The 21,768-nt window shown below is 52.5% G+C and overlaps 1 protein-coding gene across 4 annotated transcripts in view; it reads right to left on the reverse strand.

Annotated features, from left to right (window-relative positions):
* Positions 1-21,768, reverse strand: part of GMDS (GDP-mannose 4,6-dehydratase) — a 434,734-nt gene that overhangs the window by 344,698 nt on the left and 68,268 nt on the right. For 2 of the 4 annotated variants that reach the window (XR_014809429.1, XM_021099748.2), the window contains exon 2: positions 2,937-2,981. The exons of the other annotated variants lie outside the window; for them this stretch is intronic. Coding sequence is in view for 1 of the 2 variants with exons in the window: in XM_021099748.2 (XP_020955407.1) it covers positions 2,937-2,981 (45 nt within the window). In the remaining variant the exon portion in view is untranslated. The remainder of the gene's footprint in view (positions 1-2,936; positions 2,982-21,768) is intronic. 4 annotated transcript variants of the gene reach the window in all.

Genomic DNA, 21,768 nt, shown 5'->3' on the forward strand with positions numbered 1-21,768 from the left:
GAAGCTGGACGGCGTGGGCCAGGGAAAGACATTCCTCAAGATTCGACGTGAAGGAGACCCAAATGGAGAGGGGGGGGTTGTACCTTTTTATCTCTGCCTTCGACCACGCTAAGTGCGAGGGGAGCGCTGCTGGGACAAGAGCGCACACCTGTCTGTTTCTAAGAAAAGATGACCTGTGTCTGACCCTTGGAGAAAGTATCCAGGCCCAGTCACTCCTGTGTCAGGGATGTGGCTTCGGTGTGGCCAGTGCTAAACCAGCCTGTGTCACCGGCTGCCCAAGTCCCAGCACTACCGGTGGCAGTTTGACTTCTTCACAGATTTTAAAAGTGCTCCTTCTAATGTTGGGTAATTTCATTTGCAGCTGAATACACTTCTATATTTTAAGTCAACTGCTTTCTGTCTGTTTCAAACAAAAATTAATCCTTGGCATGACTCAAGCATTCCAAATGCAGGAGGGAGCTTATCCGCACATAAGACTTTCTTTCAAACAGAAAGAGCTGTCACGGTCGTTGTACATGGCATAGAAACTGCCTCCTGCAAAGGGTGCAGCACGCCCACAATTAATAATTCTGTTGGTCAGATGCTTTACCAAAGAGCTAAACCCACATTATTTCCCAAAAGGACTAAATGCAAGAAAACTTTGCAAACATGGAAATATTTTAAGACGAGAACATCGCAAACTTGGTTGACATTTGGGAAGGCAAATAGTAAAATCTGGAAAACACTACCTTGAGATTTTGGCATGCATATCCATTACTTAATTTAAAGGCAGAGAAAATAATACTTCTATTAAACTTAGAGTTTATTCAACTTCATGGTCTACAATTTTTCAAATTGTTACTTAATTACAAAACTGAACTGTCCTATAAACGTAATAAATTTTCTTTAATAAAAACTAATTTTACCTATACACTCATACATATCAAAACGGGTGTTTGCCACCAAAGTTATTTCTGAAATATAGACTTCTCAGACGTCAGTGGAACTTTATTTCATTGGATAGAGAGGAATTTATATGCTCCAAAAGCAGGTAATTTAGCTTTGACAATAAAAAAGTAATAATATGATTTAGTCTATTTTTCTATCTTGCTTGCTGGTTTTTGGATAAGTGACACGTCCAACAACTCAAACGAAGAGAAACGCCAGGTAATACACATTTGATATAAAAGGCTGACCAAACTATTCAATGATATTGAGAGATCCAGTATGAAAATGAGACGACTGCACGAAGTCACAGCAAGTGAATAACAGAGGCCTTTAATGTCACCTTTATAACCCAAAGCATTAAGCATGAGTGTGGGGTCTTTTTTTCAGAAAAAGGAAAAAAAAACGTGTGCTTTAATTTCCCCTCACTCCCAACCTTTGGTATGTGCGCACAGGGAGAAAGAAACCTGCCAACTGCTTAATCCATGACAGCAAGTGTTATTCTAAGAGCTCATGAAAGCGGAGCCTGTCTCCTCTGAGACAGGTGAACCAAACGGAAAGACAAGCCAGAATGTGTGCAAACTGGATAATCTGGTTAAGGATTTGAGCTTAGCGGCTTTTGCTTTACAGAAAGGATGTAGGTAGGATTTTTTGTTTGTTTGTTTTCATAAGGATTTGGAGGGGGGGATAAGTTAGGAAACCAAAGTGAAAAGATAAATGAGCTAAATCTGATTCCCTATAAACTTAATCAAAACTGCTATTAAATAATAGCAGTTCAAAAACAGAATTTCTGGAAAACTGACACCTTAAAACAGATGTGAACATTTTTGACAAACTTCAAGTCCCATTTATCTAAGTGATAAACAGGACAATTTCAGGTTCACTCAATGTCAGAACAAAGTTGGTTTGACCTTCAATCCCAGAGTCGGACTAGGCAAGAGAACAGAGAAATGCTGACTGATTGACTGACTGACTGATGACTGGACTACAGACAAGAACACAGAGAACTGCCACCACTGGTTTACACTCATCAGCACTGCGCTCTCTCTGGGAGGCAAGGATGCTGCACAGGGACGTCTGATGCCACCGCCTTCCGAAAAGCCTGGATTGTGTAGGTCACACCAACAGCCAGAAGAGGCCAAGAAGGCCCAGCAGGTCTACACCTCGGCTCTTACTTTTTCAAGTCTCAAAGTTCACAGAAAAGATGACAAGTTACAGTGCGAAACCCGGTTGCTTTCCTTCAAGTCCTGTTGGCACCCGGATGTCAGATTCCTTGCTGGTGTTTCTCCGTTTGCCCACAGTGCACCTTCAGGAACCAGTGCACCTGCCATTGGAATAAGCATCCAAAATTATTCGTGTAAACACTGCCAAATCAGGCCAGGACACATGGGTCACCGCACAAGCGTCTGTGCTCGGCAGAACCCACTTTCAGAGCGACGTGCGTATCTGAGAACTGCTCTTCGAGAGGGCAACACGGGCTCACTCAGCTACGTTGGCACAGAAAACCCTTGTTTCTCCCCACGAGAGCGGAAGGTGTGGAAGGGGAGAAGGCGGGGGAAGGGGACAAGGACGAGCAGCAATGCAGAAGCTCCAGCCTCCACGAAGTACTGGCTACCGACCCAAAAGCACACACCGGAGTGTCCACGTCTCACTCAGGCTTGCCGAGATCAGCTCAGTGCCTACTGCTCCGCGCAATTTCTGCGACTTCACCGCGAGCAGGACGTTTCTAGGTAACCCAGGACAGCATGAACAACCCTAACAGCAGTCTGGCTCTCCGCTCCCCTACTCGCTGCCTTATCTAGAATGTGGGAAGCGTGCAAAGCAGGGAAACACTGGGAACGGGGGCCACCAGCGCGGGCGGCAGATAAACACACAATGAGCTGGCACAGCCACAAGCCGAGAGGCTCATTCTTCCCCGGATTCAGACTCGTTATCAGCGTTTCCGTGGAAAACACGCACAGAAGGACGGCAGCAGAGGAAGCGGGAGGCCGGCACGGCCGAGGGGCACTCACCTCATAGCCCTTCTCCAGCAGGAACTCGGCCAGGTAGGAGCCATCCTGGAAGAGAAGGAAAAGCGACAGGGTCAGGGCCATCGCGGCCGGGGGTGGGGGGCCAGCCTGCGGGTCCCAGAAGCGCCCATCAGCGGCTCCATGAACCTAAGGCAGGAGCGCGGGCAGCGACACAACGGGCACAGGCCCCACCGATGGGGCGCCACGGTCCACCAAGGTCTCCCGGCCCGAGGGCGCGGGAAGGGGTGCCTGGCGCGCCCGCGCCCGGACGAAGAGAGGCCCGGGGAGCTGGGTCTGGCTTAGGCTCCGCCACTTTGAGGGCGTGTGAGACACCCGGGCGCGGGCGGCCAAGCAGAAGGCCTCGGTGCCCCGGGCGCACCCGACGGGGGTGCTCTGACAGGTCCCGCTGCAAAGGGGGGGACGTGGGAGGGTGGGCATCTCTGAAAACAGGAAGAAGGGGGCGCCCTCCAGGCCCTGGCTCAGCAAAGTCACCAATGATTGGGTCGTTTCGAGGTGGGCTGGGCTGCTGGCCGCTATCAGGCCGCTGTCGCCTCTGAACACAGGTACAGGCCCCCACACTCCGTTTAAATGACAGGAGGGTGCCTTTTTTCCTAAAACAGTAAGCACGTCATCTGTGTGCCTCCTAAATCAGGCAGTTAATCTCTGCATCAAGAGGAATGTGTCTGACTAGACACAGAGATTGTCAACTGGTTTTTTAAAATACTTTGAGAAGGTCTGTGTGAGGAGGCGTCCATGAGAAATAGTTCATGTGCCACTTGGAGGGAAAGAAGTACTAGAGTCACCTAATCAAGCTATTCAGAGGCCACCGGGCACAAAAGCACGGTTCTCGGGACACGTCCCCGGCCCCGCTTGCACCATGAACTGAGCGGACAGACATTCTGCAACCAATCCCCTGAGGGCCCTTGGGCTTGCGGGCCAGGCAGGTCCCCTCCGTCCGGACGTAACCTAAAAACGGGAGGCTCCAGCCGCTGCAAATCCATGTGCTCAGAACTGGCTGGGAATATTTGGGTTTTCTTTGGTTTCCTCGGTTGAAAAAACTTAAATAGCCCTTTGAGCTTCCAAAGTTCCTACCAGATATTCTAGGGAAAAAAAAGTAAAGCAGGCTTTATTACTACCATTGCTTGACCTAAAGCTGGAACTGGAGACACCCAATGGGTCCTGAAAATGACAGGGCTGCCAGGACTGCGTTTTCTACAGGAACGCGGAAATCACCCATAAATTCAGGCAGCATGACAAGGCCAGGTCTATAGACAGGGGACACATTTTGTGGTTCATTGAGACCTCCAGCAAACTTCCTCTGAGTCTTGACATAAATATTCTGGTTTATGGGCTTACGTGGTCTGGCACATCCCCTTTCCCCTCGATCTCCGATCTTCAGACACACGCCCAGCTGCGGCGTGTGACAAATACAACGTGCAAAGAAAGTCGGGTGAGAGAGCCGAGCTACTCACACTCCAGGATGAGCCAGGTCCGTCCAGGGACCCTCAGAAAAGCGAGAAGGATCAGCAGCCTTCTAAGTCAGTCCATGAGAAAACAGCTCAAGAAAAAGCACTTTCAACAATAACGACGATCTCACAGCAGGTGCGAGAGCGGGCAAAGTGCACCTTCGCTGTGTTTTTGCTGCTGCGGTGTCGCTTTGAAGCAGACGACGTTACATTTTTCACAGTTTTAATGTCTCTTGGCATAAAAAGAATGTTTTGCATTCTACCACAGTTGCCTAGAATGTTTAAAAAAAAAAAAAAAAGTGCAAAGGCAGAGGTGAGAGGGCGGGAGGTGTGGGGAGGGAGTGCGTTTTCTCAGGAGCTGATGTGAAACAGGCCTGCCCAGGACGCAACCCTGTCCACAGGTCTTGCTCTTCTCACTCAGGCCGCTCTCACACTTTCCAGTTGCGCTGGAACATTCTGCACCAGCAGTGGCACCGGCTTCCTGCCCACTTCCTCGCCAGGCCTCCCAAGCGATAGGCCGGCTGCGCTATGTGGGAACCCGGGCAGCGCGAGGACCGCGGCCCCTCCACCCCCCAGAAGCGCCAGGCTGTTGGAGAAACGCCTCCCCCAGACTGAGGACTGAGATGTCACAGCCACTGGACGGAATTTCCAAGTCACTTGCCAGGAACACAACTGACCTGGTACCGACTGCAGCCTGGCTGCCGTGGCTGCCTGAGGAAACGTCTTTCTTGGAGGCTAACGCGCCCACCTTGGCTCCTCAGGTCATTCCGTGCGCGGGTAAAGGTCTCCACTGCACATCCAGCGCTGTGCAGTTTTAAGCCAGCACCGCGGCCGTAACACTTTCAAGACGCAGAAAGCTTTTCGATCCGACTCCTGCAGGAACTCGCCTAAAAGGCAAGGAGCCCTCTGGCCCCCGAGGTCAGCTGCCCCACCTGGAACCACCCACGAGAGAGGAAGCCGAGACTGGTGGCCAGGTCTCCCACTGCTCTCACCTGGGAAAACACCTCGTCACCAGAGACCTACCAGAACATGCCAAAACCCCAGAGGAAGAAGAAGACCAGAACAGATTGATTTTTAAACCAAACTGATGGGTCATTTTTCCATGCTGGGCTATTTTATGGATTAAACAGTCTTCCCGTTTCCATCAAGTGACCCAAAATGCAGAGAGGTCCCGTAACTTTAGGACATTCCAGCACCCGGAGGAGGGCACCTGGGCAGACAGGTGCACCCCTGGGAGAGCGGTATCATGTCACCTGCAAGTGGATTTGGGTGGCGGCGCACATATGTCGTGGGTGCAGAGCCCAAGCAGCATGGCCATGGCCTCGGGTCCACAACAGCCAGATTTCGGTGCCTGGGGACTGCAGTGCCAATCCTTGGGTATCTCCGTGCTTCGCCTTTCATGGAATGTTCCAGATAAACACCCACAAAATTCAGAGCAATTCCGGGAATTAACTGAACCATATCTTGAATACAGGATAAAAATGAGCTGAAATTTCACATCTATAAAAAGCTAAGGGAAGCAAAGAAAGTTTTCCCTTTCTCCCAGTGGCCACAGAGGTTACAACAGCCGTGCCTGAACTCATACCCACCCAGGTCCAGACACGAAAGTGGCCGCCCACCTACCACCTGCAGAGAAGCGAGCTCTTGGGTGGTGGATTCCCTTTCCCCCGGGAGGACCAACGGGAAGGACACTGTCCCACACGCGCCTTGAGCCAACTCACCAAGCCCTACTCAACAAGGAACCGACTGTGCCCAGCGGAGAAGGCACAGCCCCCCAAGCAGGTAACCCCCCAGCCCCCCAAGCAGGTGCCCAGCTGTGTGTGTGTGCGCGCGCGCACACACACACACACAGACACTGCTCTGCTACCAAACACAAGGCCCTCCCGCTCGCCAACGACGACGAGCCTGGAGGATCAAAGTCACAGCTGAGGACGAGGTCACCTCCATCCAGCGACTTACTGGTCTACCCAGAAGTCTCTCCCCACAAGCGTTTTCAAAATTGTTGTAGAATTCAAATCAACATTCAATTTCAAAAGATCCTAATGTTAAGTCTTGCGTTCAACAGTAAACTAAAAATAAAACATCATGGAGAAAATGACCTAAAAGGTTACTTTTAAAAAGATTATTCCGGAGTTCCTGCTGTGGCTTAGTGGCCATGAACCAGACTAGCAAACATGAGGGTGCAGCTTCGACCCCTGGCCTCGCTCAGTGGGTTAAGGATCCGTCCGGCATTGTGAGCTGTGCCATAGGTCGCAGACTCGGCTCGGATCTGGCGTTGCTGTGGCGCAGGTGCAGGAAGGCAGCTACAGCTCTGATTTGACCCTTAGCCTGGGAACCTCCATAGGCCTAGGGCCTGGCCCTAAAAAAAAAAAAAAAAAAAAAAAAAAAAAAAAAAGGATAGAGGGAAAAAAATGACCTAAAAGTTTACTTTTTAAAAAATTATTCCATTTGATAGATTAAAAAATGTTTTTCTTTTCATTTTTTGATTAGTATTAAGACTGAAACATTTTTTGTATTTATATACTATTTCTTCTGGCATTATTTATTCTCATCTTTTATATTTCTTTCTGCTGTAGTGTGGACCCTGGACAGAAAGGAAATAAGAGTTTGGCCTGGTGCCTCTGCTCTGAAAGAAGCTGGAAAGCCAGCATCTCCTGGCCGAGACAGGAGGAGACTCCCACTCGGGCTCGGCCCTGCACACCCCACCCTCGTCTGCACACCCACACGTGGGCAGGGTGAGAGCAGCCCCCACGGGGCCTGTACAGCTCACGCTCTGCTATCAGACGACTCCAGTAGACACATGAGTCACGGGCAGAGGCCAGGCTGCTGGATAAAGGAAAAGCCATGAAATTCTCCCACGCCGACCTGGTCTGTCCTGGACGGCACCAGGCCCGGGAAATAAATCCCCACCCTCCAGCCTGACATCAAGGTGGGAGAAACTGAGGAGATGCAGGAAGCAGATCCGTGTCAAAATCCTTTTAAAGATCCGCCTGACTGGCCAGGGCAGTGCCGCTGTGAATACCTCCTTTCACGTCTAGAACAATATACCAACTGGAAGTGCTTATAACTCAAGGCTCCAAATACACTGATAAAGACTGGCTCAGGTCTGCAGAGAAGTGAATAATAAATTACCAGTAACCTTCATGCTTAAAAACAATCTCGTTGTATTAAGTGGATGCATAAATTAAAACTGTGCAGAAGTTGAAAATCGCGTTTCTCCCTTTCCTTTTCCCTTTCTCATTATCTCGCAAAGCGACAGTCCAGGCAATTAAAGACTGTTTCTCTGCAAAGCACATGCTTTTTTCCGTAGCTCTAATCGTCCGAGTGATTTATAGAGGAAATGATTTTTTGCAGGTACTCTAACTAAAACAGAGCTGCTCTGTGTGCTGTGTTGAAGACCACGCTTAATGAAAAACTCTAAATTTGGAAGCGGGAAAAAACTTCATACTGAAAAGAGGAGAATTATTAAATTTTTGTATTTACCCGACTTAGTAATTTTCCCCGTACACTTCTTTTTAAAATCCGTGCCCTGGCTGATGGAGGAACGCAAGACAAATGTCCTTTTGTTTATGGCTGTATAAGGGTCATGAGAATGACCAAAGGATGCACCTATAGAGGACTAGACCTTTTTTCATTTTACTGCAATTCATTGATCAGGTTGTTACTTAAAGTCACTGCTGGTGACAAGGAGGGTTTAACTATTTACAAAGATTCCTGTTCTCTTCAACCCAATCTCTTTCAGGGATATCATTAGTTGGCACAATCAGCTCAGACTGTTTCTGCCATGAGCGGATGACAGAAATGTCACTTACAGGCACCCTGCCCGTTTCAGATCTGCTTTTGCCAGGACGGAGTCCCCACCAGGCTGGAGACACTGTAACTCGCAGAACCGTGATACACATGTAACAAAATCACTGAAGGGCAGGTGAAGGGCAAGCGGGTGCACACACGTGTACATAACCGCCCAGAAAGCAGCGCTGCGTAAATCAAACTGAGGAAGGCAGATAAAGGAAGGCGGCGTGCCTGCCCGGCCCCAGGACTGCGCCCGCCTCGTGGCCTGTGCTGGCTGCGGGCAGGTTCGTCTGGTCAAATGCCATTTCGTGGACTAGGAGAGCTCTGTGTTTATCTGCTGGGGCTGCTGTGTTTGGCATGGGGGTTCTGCCACTCAGACAAGGTGTCAAGAAACACTTTGGGGAAGATCAGACACTTGACAGCGTGCCTGCAGCTCCCTCTCCTCATCAGGGCCTTTCGGCCCATCCCACCCCGATAGGTTTCATCTGGGTGTGTTTCTAGCCAGCTCGGCCCAACACACGACTTGTGCAGGTTCACACCTCTGGCTGGTGTCACCTTGACATTTTGCTGTCTTTCGGCAGTAGCAATGGGGCTTAGCTACTATTCAACCACGCACTCTTGAAAAAGCACTACAAAGCTGTATGTTTTCATCCAAGAGAAGTGCGTGCCAACCATGCACTTCTTAAACTTCGACTTAATAGGACTGGGAGGAAACACCAAGACAACTCCGCCCTAACGAAGACCGGGGTCTCGGAAGGGTGTTGGGGGTGGGGTGGGTCCCTGGGTGGAAATACTGTCCACCTGACAGGCCACGTACCTGACTCCCATCCTGGTCACAGCAGCGCCAAGCTCCAAATTCCCGAACTTGCCCGGGGCTCAGACTGAAACCCTGGAGTCCCTGACCCGCTTACCTCCTCACACCCACCGGGCTCTATAGCCTCAGAACGCGCCTGCCTCTGACGACGGCTTTGCTCCCGCCGTAGGGCCTAGTAGGGATACTTAACAACGTCTTGTAAATGGGGCACCCATTTGCAGAAATTGAGAGGTTTTTTTTTTTCCTACCAAAACAGCAGGCTTAAAATTCAGATAAGCTACCACTGCACATGACACCTTTCGGTAGATGTATAGCCAACTCAATCTGCCATTAAAGCACATGGGTTCCTCCCAGTATTTATAATTATCTCTAATCAAATTAGCAATCTCTTACATTCCCATAATTCTCTATGGTTGCCAAACACTAGAGGACATGCTTCCCATCGATATCTCACAACATCCTGGTGAGATAGCTGATATTATCCCCGTTTTTCCAGACTAGAAAACTGAACGTTAGAAAGCGTAAATCCTTTGTTCAAGGCCATAGAGCTACTTAGAGAGCTTGGCAGAACAGGAAAGCAATCTGTCCGGTCCTAACTGCGTGTTACTTCCATGTTACTTCTTCAATCAAAATAAAAATGCTTCAACCAAAACAAGGTGCCAACCAAAACAAGTTTTTTAAAGCTTCTTAAAGCTTCTCAATTAACTAATAAATGCATATAAAAACTCATGTAAGGTTTAGTAATAAAATAATTTTTAGATAAGTATCATCACTTTAGTAATAGTCCGCTATTAAGAATGACTGCCTAAAATATCCCCTCCTTCAAGTATATGACACAAAATGCTCGTGTGCGCACATGTGTGTGTGTGTGCGCGCGTGCATGCCCTCACTCAAAGGTATTTCCATGCCGTGGTCCCCGGGATGAAAGACAGCAGGTCTGTATTTTGTTAAAAGCAGATCCTGAGATAATCAATGAACGGATGGACACGGGTGAACATCTGGAGAAGAACGCGATACGATCCGGGAAATACAAGTAAGGGTGTTTCCCGAGCTTCCGGCATCTCCAACCTCGCGAGGGGACAGGAGCCAGCACGCCCTCACTGTCACCGTCCTATTCGCTGTCACGTCAGGGCTGCCTTCATCTACTGTGTCCTTGGGGTGTTAGGCTGGTGCGGCCCACCAGAAACACGGGGCACGTGTGCCCGTTGTGAATTTTCTAGGAGCCAACTTTTATGAGGTAAAAAGAAATGAGCTAATTTTAATAATATGTTTATTTAACCCAATACATCCAGAATGTTAAAATACCAATATGTTAATGACAAGCTACTGAGACAGTTTACACTCTTTTTCGTGTGAAGCTCACTGAAATCTGTTATTTCACACTCGTACATCTCAACTGAGATCTAAATTTTCTTCAGAAATACGTTTTCAGATGTCTACATTAGATTACATACAATCTGTGTTTAGATTTCATAAAGCTGACAGCTGAAAAAGTAAATGCCCATACCAAGGTTTTATCAAATACACACACTTAAACGTTTTCCCAATACTGAACTAAATAGCAAAGAATCGCTTTCCTTTAATATTCACATGCACTTTTTTTCTGGCAAAACTGGGGCACTTTTTTCCTTTCTCAGAACATCTGATTTGACTCTGGATCGAAGTGTATCAGCCCGAAGCCAACATCTGTCCCCATGAGGTAACAGTGACTCCAAAGCAGCGTCCGCAGAGTGGACAGGTGCCACACTCTTGCTCGTCTGAGAGCCAGTTTATGCAAGGCTGTGAATACTAACAGCTTCCTGCCTATTGATTCACGGGTGGAACCAGTACTGATTTGTATTACGAAGGCCTTGAACGGCAGCCTAAACGCTCAGACCTCCGCGCTGGACCACAGACAAGCCTTCCTCTCCGCCGGCTCCCAGTCAGCGGACTCAAGCGCAGTGTGACGAGTGAGAAACGCAAGGTGCCGCGTCTTGTGGTCAGGACCACTGACCGCGGGGCCAGAGCGCCTTCTGCTTCACGATGGAGAAGGAAACCGCGCACGCACGGGGCTCACGGCCACGGAAGCCTTGCTGAGGCTCCGCCGAGGAAGAGGAGGCCGGCAGAGACCCGGGCTCACGGCCACGACTGGCCACTTCCTCCCCGGCTTTGCAAACCCAGCTCTTCACGTCTCGCGGGAACAGTGTCCACCGGGTACGGAGGACACTGGGGACAGGGTGTGTCACACCGCAGCGGCACGAGCAGTGAGAGAAACTCCAGGCTCTTGATGTGAAATTCTACTAAATGAAAACATTTGACCCGACAAAGCTAGAGCCCTGTCATGATAGAAATTAACTTTTTCATATCCCGGAATTCTTCTTTGACAAATGTAAAACATTCAGAAATTTGGTGTTTCTGGCCCCAAGCTTACATTTCTTTATGAATGTTTAAATCTTTGAGGCAAAGGGTGTTCAAGGTATTAAAAGCAGGGACTTTGTGTCCATGGCACAGATTGTGCAAAGCTAAAAAAGACTTGAAATTTTAAGTGAATTGATCTTTGCTGCTGTTAAGAGACCTTGTATTCCACAGGCGATTATTTGATGATTTAACTAAATATTTCTATGTTCTTGTGAAATACCTTGTCTTTTCTCATCATTTTCTCGTACAACTTCAGTTTCTGCGGTAACATTTCTGTCAATTCTCCGTCTAAAAACAGTTTCCGCTGTGTACATCGGTCCAAACCATTTTATAGGCGGCCAAAGTTACACATCCAATCCTGCTGAAATTGTTTAACGTGTCAGATATTTCACTGAGAAGTCAGGCACGTAAATGCGTTCATTTCTTTTCTGAGCTTGGAGGGAAACTTCTAATCGAATCCACTGTGAATTCGCTGAAAACACCTTGAAGAGCTCCCACTCTGCTTCCTTTAAAGCTTTTTACACCGCAGACAGCCTTTCTGTTCTGCTCGGGCACAGCAAGCTGCAAATGCCATTCCGTATGCAATGTCCCCGTCTCTTTGTCTGCACTGCTCTGAGCACAGCCCTGGTCTCTTCATCTGTGCTCAACGCCGTAGCAGTGATGGGTGTGCTTTTGGTTCAAACTTTAAAACGGGTCTAGACTTAATTTAACTGGAAAAAAATTATATCTTGTTTCGATTACATTATAATAAATTAATTATATCTTATTAAAATAATAAAACATCTCAATTTAATTACCAATGCTATTGTGCACGGACCATGGCAAGTCACTCTGACAGTCTAAAATATTCAAATAAATACATTACAACATGAGAACACAGAAAAGCACATTTGCAGAATGAATAAATTAGTTGACTGAGTCTGTGTAAACTACAGAAGCTATGCAAAAGAACCAGTTAACGTGGACTGCAGTCTTGCCCAAACTAGAGAGTGTGTTTAACAGAAATCTAGTGTCTCTTGCTCCCATTTTAAAAATGCCACTTCCCAGTCACGACAGGCACATCTCCTTGTTCAACAGCCACATGCGGCTTATGCCCACAACTCTGGATGGCACGGCGTCCAGCTGTGTACTCAGCAGGTCACGTTTATGAACTGAGGTCACTCTCGCAACACTTTCGAGTACGTGTTCTAACTACCTCCTATTATACACAATGAAACATGGGCAGAAGCAATGAAAGGACTCAGCCCGAGACGCACAGCTGTTGACCAGGGAGCCTGGGATTCAGGCCCCTGGGACTCGCCCCCCACCCCCCACTGTCCACTGACCAACACGGCGGAGCTGAGTGAGAGAGGACACAAGGGCCGCAAGGTGCATCGCCACATAAACCAAGCCGCTGAGCTGCTGGAAGCAGGAGCCAGGGCACGGGAAGGCCCGGGAAGGAGGCAAAGATGAGCCTGACAGACGGAAACGCAGCGAGGGGCTGAGGAGTGGAAGCAGCAGGGGAGCAATGTCACCTCGGTCCCAAGAGGGTGAAGGCTGGCTGGGTGTCCAGTCACGGCGCAGGCCAAATATGGCCCCGAAGACACAGGCACAGCCTCCTCAGGCCCCGCAAGCCTGAGAGTCATCGCATACCCCGGGGCAGATCAAGTCAGCCTCCTGAGCTGGGGGGACTGTCCTGGATGAGCCGGGTGGACCCCCAAGCCAACCACACCAGGACACAGGGATTGCAGGGGTGGGGCCAGAAGCCAAGGGCTGTGAGCGACAGCCACTGAAGAGCCAGGAACAGACTCTGCCCAGAGCCCCTTACTAACAGGAGTGCCTGCCCACCCACCCCGGCCTCCAGACCCACTGTTCTTCAGTCTGTGACACCTGTCACAGCAGCCCTAGTGACCTGAGAGCCACTTTGGGGCCACGCAGAACCTTAGCCAGGAGCAAGGGGCGTCCAGGAAGCAGCGTCCCCCAGTTGGGTGGCGGGACGCCTGTGCCCCCAGTGGGAGGGCTGGCGGTGACAGGGAATGCCTGCGAACATCTGCCCCCCGCCCCGCAGCCCCCTCGCAAAGTGTGGGAAATCTTGACCCAGACGCATTCTGCCAGGCCGTAATCCAGGCGGCCAAGTGTGGGCCGCACCCCAGGAGGAAGCAGACCCAGAGAGCCACACGGAACCGCGGCCGCTTCTGAGCAATGCTGCAAGGCACTCGCCACGTGGGTCAGGGGATCCTGGACGACAGGAGCCAGATCTGGGGGTGGGGGTGACAGGGCAGAACATACAACAACCCCCACCCCAGGAAGCGCCCCAGGTCTCCTGAGGGACAGGGACAAGCCAGCGTGGCTGTGGACCGTGACACGTGAGAAAGGGCGTGAAAGAAAGAAAGAAGCCTTGTTCCCGAGAAAACGCGGCAGCAGTGCCTGCAGAGCCCAAGGGGCTAAACTGAAACAGAGCCGCGAGAGGAGCCCGCAAACGCCAGCGATGAAGCCCTGCCTGGCACCTGCAGGAAGAGGCCTGGGAGAGAGGAGGCCCTCGGGAGCAAGGCGCGTTGGGGGGGACGCACCCTGGGAGGAAGCCCACCCGGAGCAGCCCGGAGTGTCCCCACCCCGAGGCCCCGGGCCACAGACGCTGCAGAGCTAGAAGACGGCCCCACACCAGGGCTAAAATCCAACACGGTAACAAGCAGAGCAGCACAGGTACCAGCCCTAGGACCGCGGGGGGCTGGGAACGCACCCCGCAAACGCGGGCCCCCCTCAGGCTGTCAACAGTGACCCGCAGCCGGAAGGGCACTCGGAGGAGGCAGGAAAAAATTAACCCCACTTAAAAACGGTTCCTTCGACTTGACAATAGGTCCCCAGGCTTCGGAAACCGCAGGATGGAAAGGAATGGTGGCCAGGCAGGCTGGGGGCCACTTCCCGCAGGCCGGACATCTGACCACAGCCTGCCCGCAGCGAAGCCCAGCACCCAGTGGCCACACACTGGGCACCACGGTCTCCGCCTGGCACCTTCTGCAAATGCTAATGACGGGCCAGGATGTCTGCGTCCAGTTCTGGCCACATCTCTGACTCTGTCTCGTCTCCACGTCTCTCTGTGTCTCTGTCTCTCCCCCGCCACCCCACCCCCGCCAAGCACAACCGCAGGCCCCGCTGGACTCAGGCTGACCAGGTCCATTCAGCAGCAGCTGTCTGACAGGTTAATGGCCAACAATGGGCACTTGTATTTCCTTACAAGGTGGAGGGATTATGGCACTTGAACAAAGACCTTATTATGTAAATTTTACTGCGTGTTTACCTCAAGCCAGTTTCAATTCTACGGTTTTTTCTCTAGGCCTCAAGACAGAGGGGAGAGAAAGTTCACATTCACATTTGAAGGGACTACTTTCTAAAACAGAGCATCACACTGAAGACAGGACCTGCTACGGACTGAATTGTGCCCCTGAAAGTTCATACCTCCCGGGCCTCAGAATGTGACCTTATTTGAAAAGAGGGTCGTTGCAGATGAAATTAGTTAAGACACGGTCACTCACACCAGCATAAGCTGACCCCAACCCAGGAGGACCGATGTCCCGACAAAGAGGGGCTGTCTGGATACTGACACGCCGCGACCTCAGCAGGCGAAGACGGAGGTGAGGCCTACCGAGGCCAGGAGGTGCCAAATATCGCCGACCGCCACCACCAGGGCGGGGGGGGGGCCCTACGAGGAACCAACCCGCGGCACCTCCGTCTCGGACCCCAGAGCTGCAGGAAGATAAAGCCTCACTGGTTAAGCGCCAGCCGCTGACGCTTCATGAGGGCGGCCCCGGGAAACCCACGAGAGGCCCAGGGAGTGAGGAGCAGAAGGAGAGGCCGGGACTATGGGCCCTGAACTCACACTTGGCCATGGGGAACCAGAGCCCCACACCCGCCCGGGCCTCCTGCAGGCCCGACCTTGGCTCCCCACCCCTGTCCCCGCCACCCAGTCCCCCAGGCAGCCACCTAGCATGACACCCACAATGCCAGGTGTGGGGGTGTGGAGTCAATCAGCCCGCCTTCAGCAAGTTCCTCCCCAACTGCCCGCCCTGGCTGGTCAGCACGCCCTTCTTTCCCCCACAGCGGCGGCCCCCTGCCCCACGTGTCAGGGCCCAGGGCCCCAGGGGACAGCAGGGCCCAAAAGGACCCCGGCATGGCGCCCGCTGTGGCCCGGCACTCTCAGCGCTCAGGTCTTACTCATCTTTGTCAATCCAGGAAAACAGGACCAAGGGTTCCTCTTCTGCAGCAGACGTGGCCTGTGCGTCTGCAACTCATGTCCAAACCATCTGATCGACTGCTGGACCCCTGCCTGAAAGCACGAAATACAAACGGCCTCTCACCCCCTGCCTCCGGACTCCCTCTCTCGCCGGGCACTGCCCGCCCTCCTGCCCCAGCGGCCAGGCCAGCCCCGGGGGGGGGGGGACACGGCTCCCACGGTGAGGCTCTGGTTCCCAGGCGGGGGAGCGGGGGGAGACCTGCAAAGACGTGGCCTCCCCACCCTCAGTGCCCCACCCCCGCCTCCAGCCCCTCAGCCAAGCTCGAGGCACCTCCAGGCAACCCGGGGCCCTTCAGGGTAGAGCTGAGAAACCACGGCCTGTTTCACCAAACCTTGACTTTCTAGTAAAGAAGTCAAGCTCCCAATTAACCGTCACGTCTACTCCCTAGAGCCTGACCAAAGGAAACAGCCTTCTCAGTGGGCACACACATACCCCAATCTGCCCTCTGAAGGTGTGTTCTCACTCTCATCGCGAACCAAGTGTCTACGGCTGCGCCAGACGGAGTTTCAGAGACGAGCCTCGCCCTTCACCCGGGAGAATGTGCTAGCTGAGAGCCGTGTCGACCAGCGCAGGAACCGGGACCACTGTCACGGTAACAGGCAGTGTTCACCTGTCAATAAACCCACGGGAGGAGCTGCTGCGGGCCCAGCCCTGTGAATGACCCAAGTGCGGTCTGGCGGCGACCCCGATTTTAAGGATGAGGGACAGAGTCCTGAGGCGCGGGGTCAGGTCACACAGTTAGAAAGAAGGAAGGCGTCAGAATCAGACGTTTCCACCGCGCGGAGCAGAGACTTGCACCCGCGGTCACGGCAGCCAAGACGCGGGAACAACTCAGGCGTCGGCAACGACACGACGGAGGAGGGCAGGCAAGTGGCGCACACCATGCAACGGGACATTACTCGACGACAAAAAGCAGGAACCCTGCGTTTCCAACAGCACAAATGGCCCGGGACGGCACTGCGCTGGGTGAGGTAAGGCAGATACTGTGTGATTTCAACACTCATCTGTGGAACCTAAAAAGAAAACAAAACAAACCCCACAGAAAGAGAGATCGGGTTTGTGGTCCGTGGCGACCAGAGGCGGGGGCAGGAGAGGATGGAAGGAAGGGGTCAGAAGTGACAAACCTGCAGTTCTACACACGCGGCGGCGGCGTGTAACATATCAGGAGGCGCGGGGAACGCGCTGGGCACACACGACAGCAGCCAAGAGGGCACCTGCCGTTCTTCGCGCAGGGGAAAGAACGCGCTTTGTCTCCACCTGAGACGACTGCTGTGGACTGCTTACTGCGGCGGTCGTCTCACCATCCGGGCGAGTCTTTTTGCTGCACACCTTAAACTACCGGTGTGCTGCGTGCCAGCTACACCTCAACGAAACTGGAAAATAATCCGATGAATCAAAGTTTTCTCGTCTTTTATCTCATGGCCAGTTAGACAGAGCCACAAGATACTCTATGACATGATCTTTATAAACTAAAAAAACGCACACGCACAACACGACGCAGCATTCGAGCAGGACGAGGCGGTGAGGAGAAGCAGAAGAACAGGCACTGCTGTGGTGCTGCTCGTCTCTGGGATCCAGCAGGCGGAACACGCGGGGAGGCTTCGTCAGGACTCGGCTATTTCTTCAAGCGGAGGGTAGATTAACCCAGGTTTTCATTCGTCGTGCTTCTTAATTACACAGATACTCCATGTTATTGTCCGTATATCAAACATTTCCTAGTTAAAGTACGTGGCATAAAGCAGCCCCTTAATAAGTGGTGAAATTACCCCTTGAGATGGAAGGGGTTAGACCCTGTCAACAGGCGGGGAGGACCGACGACGGGCGGGAAGCAAGAGTGGTCGCGAGGCCCCGGGAGGGAATGGGCGGAGGGGGCCTGGTCTTAGCAGGACAGACCTGGGGGACAGTCGGGTGCAGATGGCGGGAAAAGAGGGGGGCGACACTGCAGGAGCTCCAAGGCCAGGCTGTCTAAGGGCCAGGAGCTGCAGACCAGCTGGGCTGGGGGAGACACTGCTGTCAGGAGAGGGCAGGAAGGCTGGCAGCACAGGGCGACGCGAGGCCCCCAGGAGACTGGGAGCCACACAAAAGCTGGAGGCCACCTACGAACTTGGGTTGTTTTGTGCCAAACGCGGCCAATTTGGCGCAAGCATGGGTACTGAGAGAACAGGATCCTCAGACTGATTTAGGGCTGGAGTCTGAATGGGAAAAAGGAAAGACCGGGACCGAGGGGCTCCGGCACCAGGTCAGGAACGAGCCGCGTCCTGGCCGCGGGCTGCAGACCGGGGAGGGCAGGAGTGAGGGCCAGGCAGGAGGGCAACCAGGGAGGAGACGGGGCGTGGGGAGGGGGCCACCTGAGCGACGGAAGAGCCACGGCAGGAAGCAGCGCAGACCCGGCCCTCCCTCCGGGAAGAAGGGTCCCAAAAGAGCGGGTCAAAGGTGCCCACTCCCCCCACCCAGAGATGCGGGGCGCCCACCTTCCCCAGGAGTCCCCCGCGGTCACTATAAACCCACAGGCACTGTCCCTTGACCTGCAACGCGTCGAATCCCTGCTGTCATCACTAAGATTCCCCCCAGCGCTCAATCGCGAAGATGTTTAGATCCATGAAAGCTGATGAAGCACCAGTGACCCACACCCTGGATTCACCAAAGAGAAGTTGTGGGCGCTTGCCCCCCCCACCCCCGGTGGCTTACACGTCCACATGCTCACTTTTCTGGTGCTGTTGGCTGGAGGACCATTTGGAAGGTTCTGCAGACATGTGGCCACTTCACCCTCGGGGACGCCCCCTGGACATGCAACTTCTCGGGACGGGGATTCTCCTGTGACCCCAGGACCCCTAATACAGTCAGCTTGTAAGTTTCCCAACTGTCCTCAAAAGGACTGAATAACCGTTTGTTTTTCACTCCAAGAGCCAGTGGTGGTCTGTCCACCGCATCCAATGGTTGAGCCAGGACATCTCACATCTGCGGAAAAGCAGTGCCTCGGGGTCTGCCGGGCTGAGCAGGGCTGACCGGAAGCCAGAGCAGCCGCCAGGAGGGGAGGCCACCAGCCAACCCCCCCGAGCGTCCAGCAAAGGGGGGCGCGAGGCCGAGCACGTAAAGATGGACTGAGTCGACAGCTACAGAGCGGAGGAAAGGAAGAGCCAAGCTGCCTGGAGAAATGGTCCCACTGGGTGGGCTGGTTTGGCGGGAAAAGATAATACTTAAGTTTTAGGCATTTCAAGTTTCAGGCAATAAGAACACATTCCAGTGGGCAGGTCCAGCAGGCCATCTATGGTTGTATAGGGCTGGAATTCAATCCAATTACATAAGCTCGGGCGGTCCCTGCAGCTCTTAAAGACCTAGGATTCTATGAAAATAGCCAAAGAAGCCAGGCCTGGGGCTCCCTCGGGTGACTCCACTGCAACTACCTTCCTCCCGGCCTGGACGCACTCTCACACTCAGCCGGCTTTTTAACCACCTGCTCCAGGGGGACCTGCCTTGATGATGTGGACGTTGGGGTTTTCCTGCTTCTTCACCTGGACGACAGGCTCTCGAAGAGCATGAGACTGCACGTCCTTTCCTCAGAGTGTTTTCCAGGACCATGCGGTTCCTACAACGGGTTAATTTTTCCCAAGCGCGGTTTATATGCAGGAAGAGGGCTAGCAGTCAGGCCGGCCTGCCTGCCGAGATGCATCCGGGGCCAGCCTCCTGAAGGTGTAAACTTACTTCCGAGCAGAGACAAGGAAGTGGGTATGAAGGCATGAAGGCCACATCACTGTGACCCAGGCTCTGGAGCTGCAGGACCAAGCAGCAAACGCAAGCAGGGTTCCATTTTGACTTACGCTTCTGCAGCTAATTCTTAAATTTAGAATGTCTGTATTCTTTTGATAGGTTAGTCAAAGACAGTCTTTTGGAGCAAAATAAATAAATAAAACATTCAGAAAACTATTTGGTTTTCATGAAACCTGAAAAAAGTTACCAGTTGGCCAACCTGCAAAAGCGATGCTCTGAAACAAACTGGGAAGATAACTGAGACAGAAAACATCTGCCGTAACCTCTGCGGAGACTAGAAAACCAACCTCACACACGTTCGAAGGCCTCCTGTCGGTGCGCGTGACGTGAACGGCTGGCCGAGAAGGGTGCCTGAGATCCTGAACCTGGTCTTTCCAGCAGTTTGGTCCAGATGTTTAGGATATTTTGACAACAATCCAAAGGGAAGGAAAGACCCAGACTGAGACTCTGCTACGACTTTGAAACCCTGGAATTAATTCCCGCGTCGAGATGCTGGAAACTTCTGCACCGTCCGCAGGTCCTCACTCCAGACCCCCCCCCCCCACCGTTTACCAGCAGGGCCCCCACCTCACCAACGCTCTCGAGCCACCGCCCTCCACCGAGTGAGAACAACCTCCCCCTCCTCGAGGGTTCAATTCTTAGCGAGAGGCTTTCTAAGCAGATCGCGCTACAAAACGGGACCTTTTCTACGAGTCTCAAAAACACCAAGATGGAGCCAAGCCGAGTAAAATTTCAGCGTTAGAGAAATTCCCCTGAGCATACTAGATAATTCAGCAAGTTACACACTAAAAGTAGTTAGATTTTATGCATAATGAAATAGATGTGTTGCTGACAAGATGTCTTAACAAAATATTTATACACTGACTCACATTTTAAATATGTCAGGAGTCTCCCCATGGAACCCACCCCTGTGTGCAAGCCTCTCTAAAGGCAGCGCCTTAGACGGTCTCCAAGCCAGGCACCCAGACCCGAGAACTAATAAGCCCCCGTCTCAGTGCAGTGTTTTGAAACACGTTTTTACTATTCCTGGAAGCACTTTCACATTTTTGTCAGATGTGGAGCGAGCAACAGGGTAAATAACGTTTGAAAAGCATTTTTAGAGCAGTAAACCCTAAGTTCCCTGCTAAAGGGGCTGATCCAAAATAAATTAAATGCTGCTGTGACTAAGCCGAGTGTGGTCAATTCTGATTTGTGGTGTGAAAACCTCCAGTTAATGGGTCCATTCAGGGACTCGACACGCTCTTTGAAGCCCCGAGGGGGGCGGGAGCACGGACAGCCCCAGCCCGGCTGGTGCCCACACCTGAGGTGGCCGCTGAGCACGGGATTCTGACCTGCTGCCACACGGCGTCGTGCCCTCTGCTTCCTGAAAGAGGTGGCGTGTCACGGGCTGGGCAGGGCCACAGAAAGACATCCGCGGGGGCGCAGAAACCCAGCAGGAGGGGAGGTGACAGATGGCCCCTGCGGACCGTCCGGGAGGCCCTCGGATGCGCCAGGTGGGCCCTAGAGCACCATCGAACCGTTAGGAAGCGCAGACCTGGGCCTGGAGGGGCCACGCAGGCCGGTTACACCCCATCTCCTCACTCTACCGGGGGATCCCAGACCTTGACAATATAAAATACAGAGAGATTAAAAAACCCCAGGCCTGGCGTCTTGCTGGCGCAAGGCTGCCTCTGACAATTTAAGGAGGTCACCGGCCTTAGCTCAGAGTGACCAGCTGACCAGGAAGAGGAGACCATTATCTTCTTAACTGGGAAAAACCACAGGAAAGCCAACAGTTTGGTCTGAAGACAACAAGATGGGCCACATGGACAACAAGATGGGTCACCTTCTTATTCATCAACCAAACCGCTGCCAACTACCGGCTCGTTCCCGCGCTGCCTTCTCTGTCGACCTGACACGGGGGCGACAGAAGCGCCACAAACCCCGAAGATGGATCGGGCGAACGCGACGCGTGCGCTCGCAAGGACGACAGCAGGCAGGCGTCCCGGAAAGGCTCTCCCGGCCACCGAAGGACAGGCCGAGAGAGCAGGGGGCGGCGGTCCCAGCACCAGCGGCCCCAGAGCTGCCCGCCGACTCCAGGCTGCTCGCTGCCCTTGCGTGGATTTAGGAAACAGACCTACTATTTAAAAGTGCCTTCACAAAGAAGCCTTTAAGAAGCGTCAAAATAAATTACTTTGAAGTGTTTTCCACCGGCACGCCTCCAGCTCTCCCTCCTGCTCCTGTTTGCTGTTCCACAGGATCCAGCTGTGACTATATTTAACGGACTTCACAAGCCGCCGGCAGACTGGGCCGCGCACTCCCAGCCCAAGCTGTGTGCAGTCGCCGAG

Source organism: Sus scrofa, chromosome 7, assembly GCF_054392235.1.
Source record: "Sus scrofa isolate SSC_HxYL_T2T_F1_AM1 chromosome 7, Sscrofa_HxYL_maternal_Yorkshire_Landrace_v2.0, whole genome shotgun sequence".
NCBI classification, from domain to species: Eukaryota; Metazoa; Chordata; class Mammalia; order Artiodactyla; family Suidae; genus Sus; species Sus scrofa.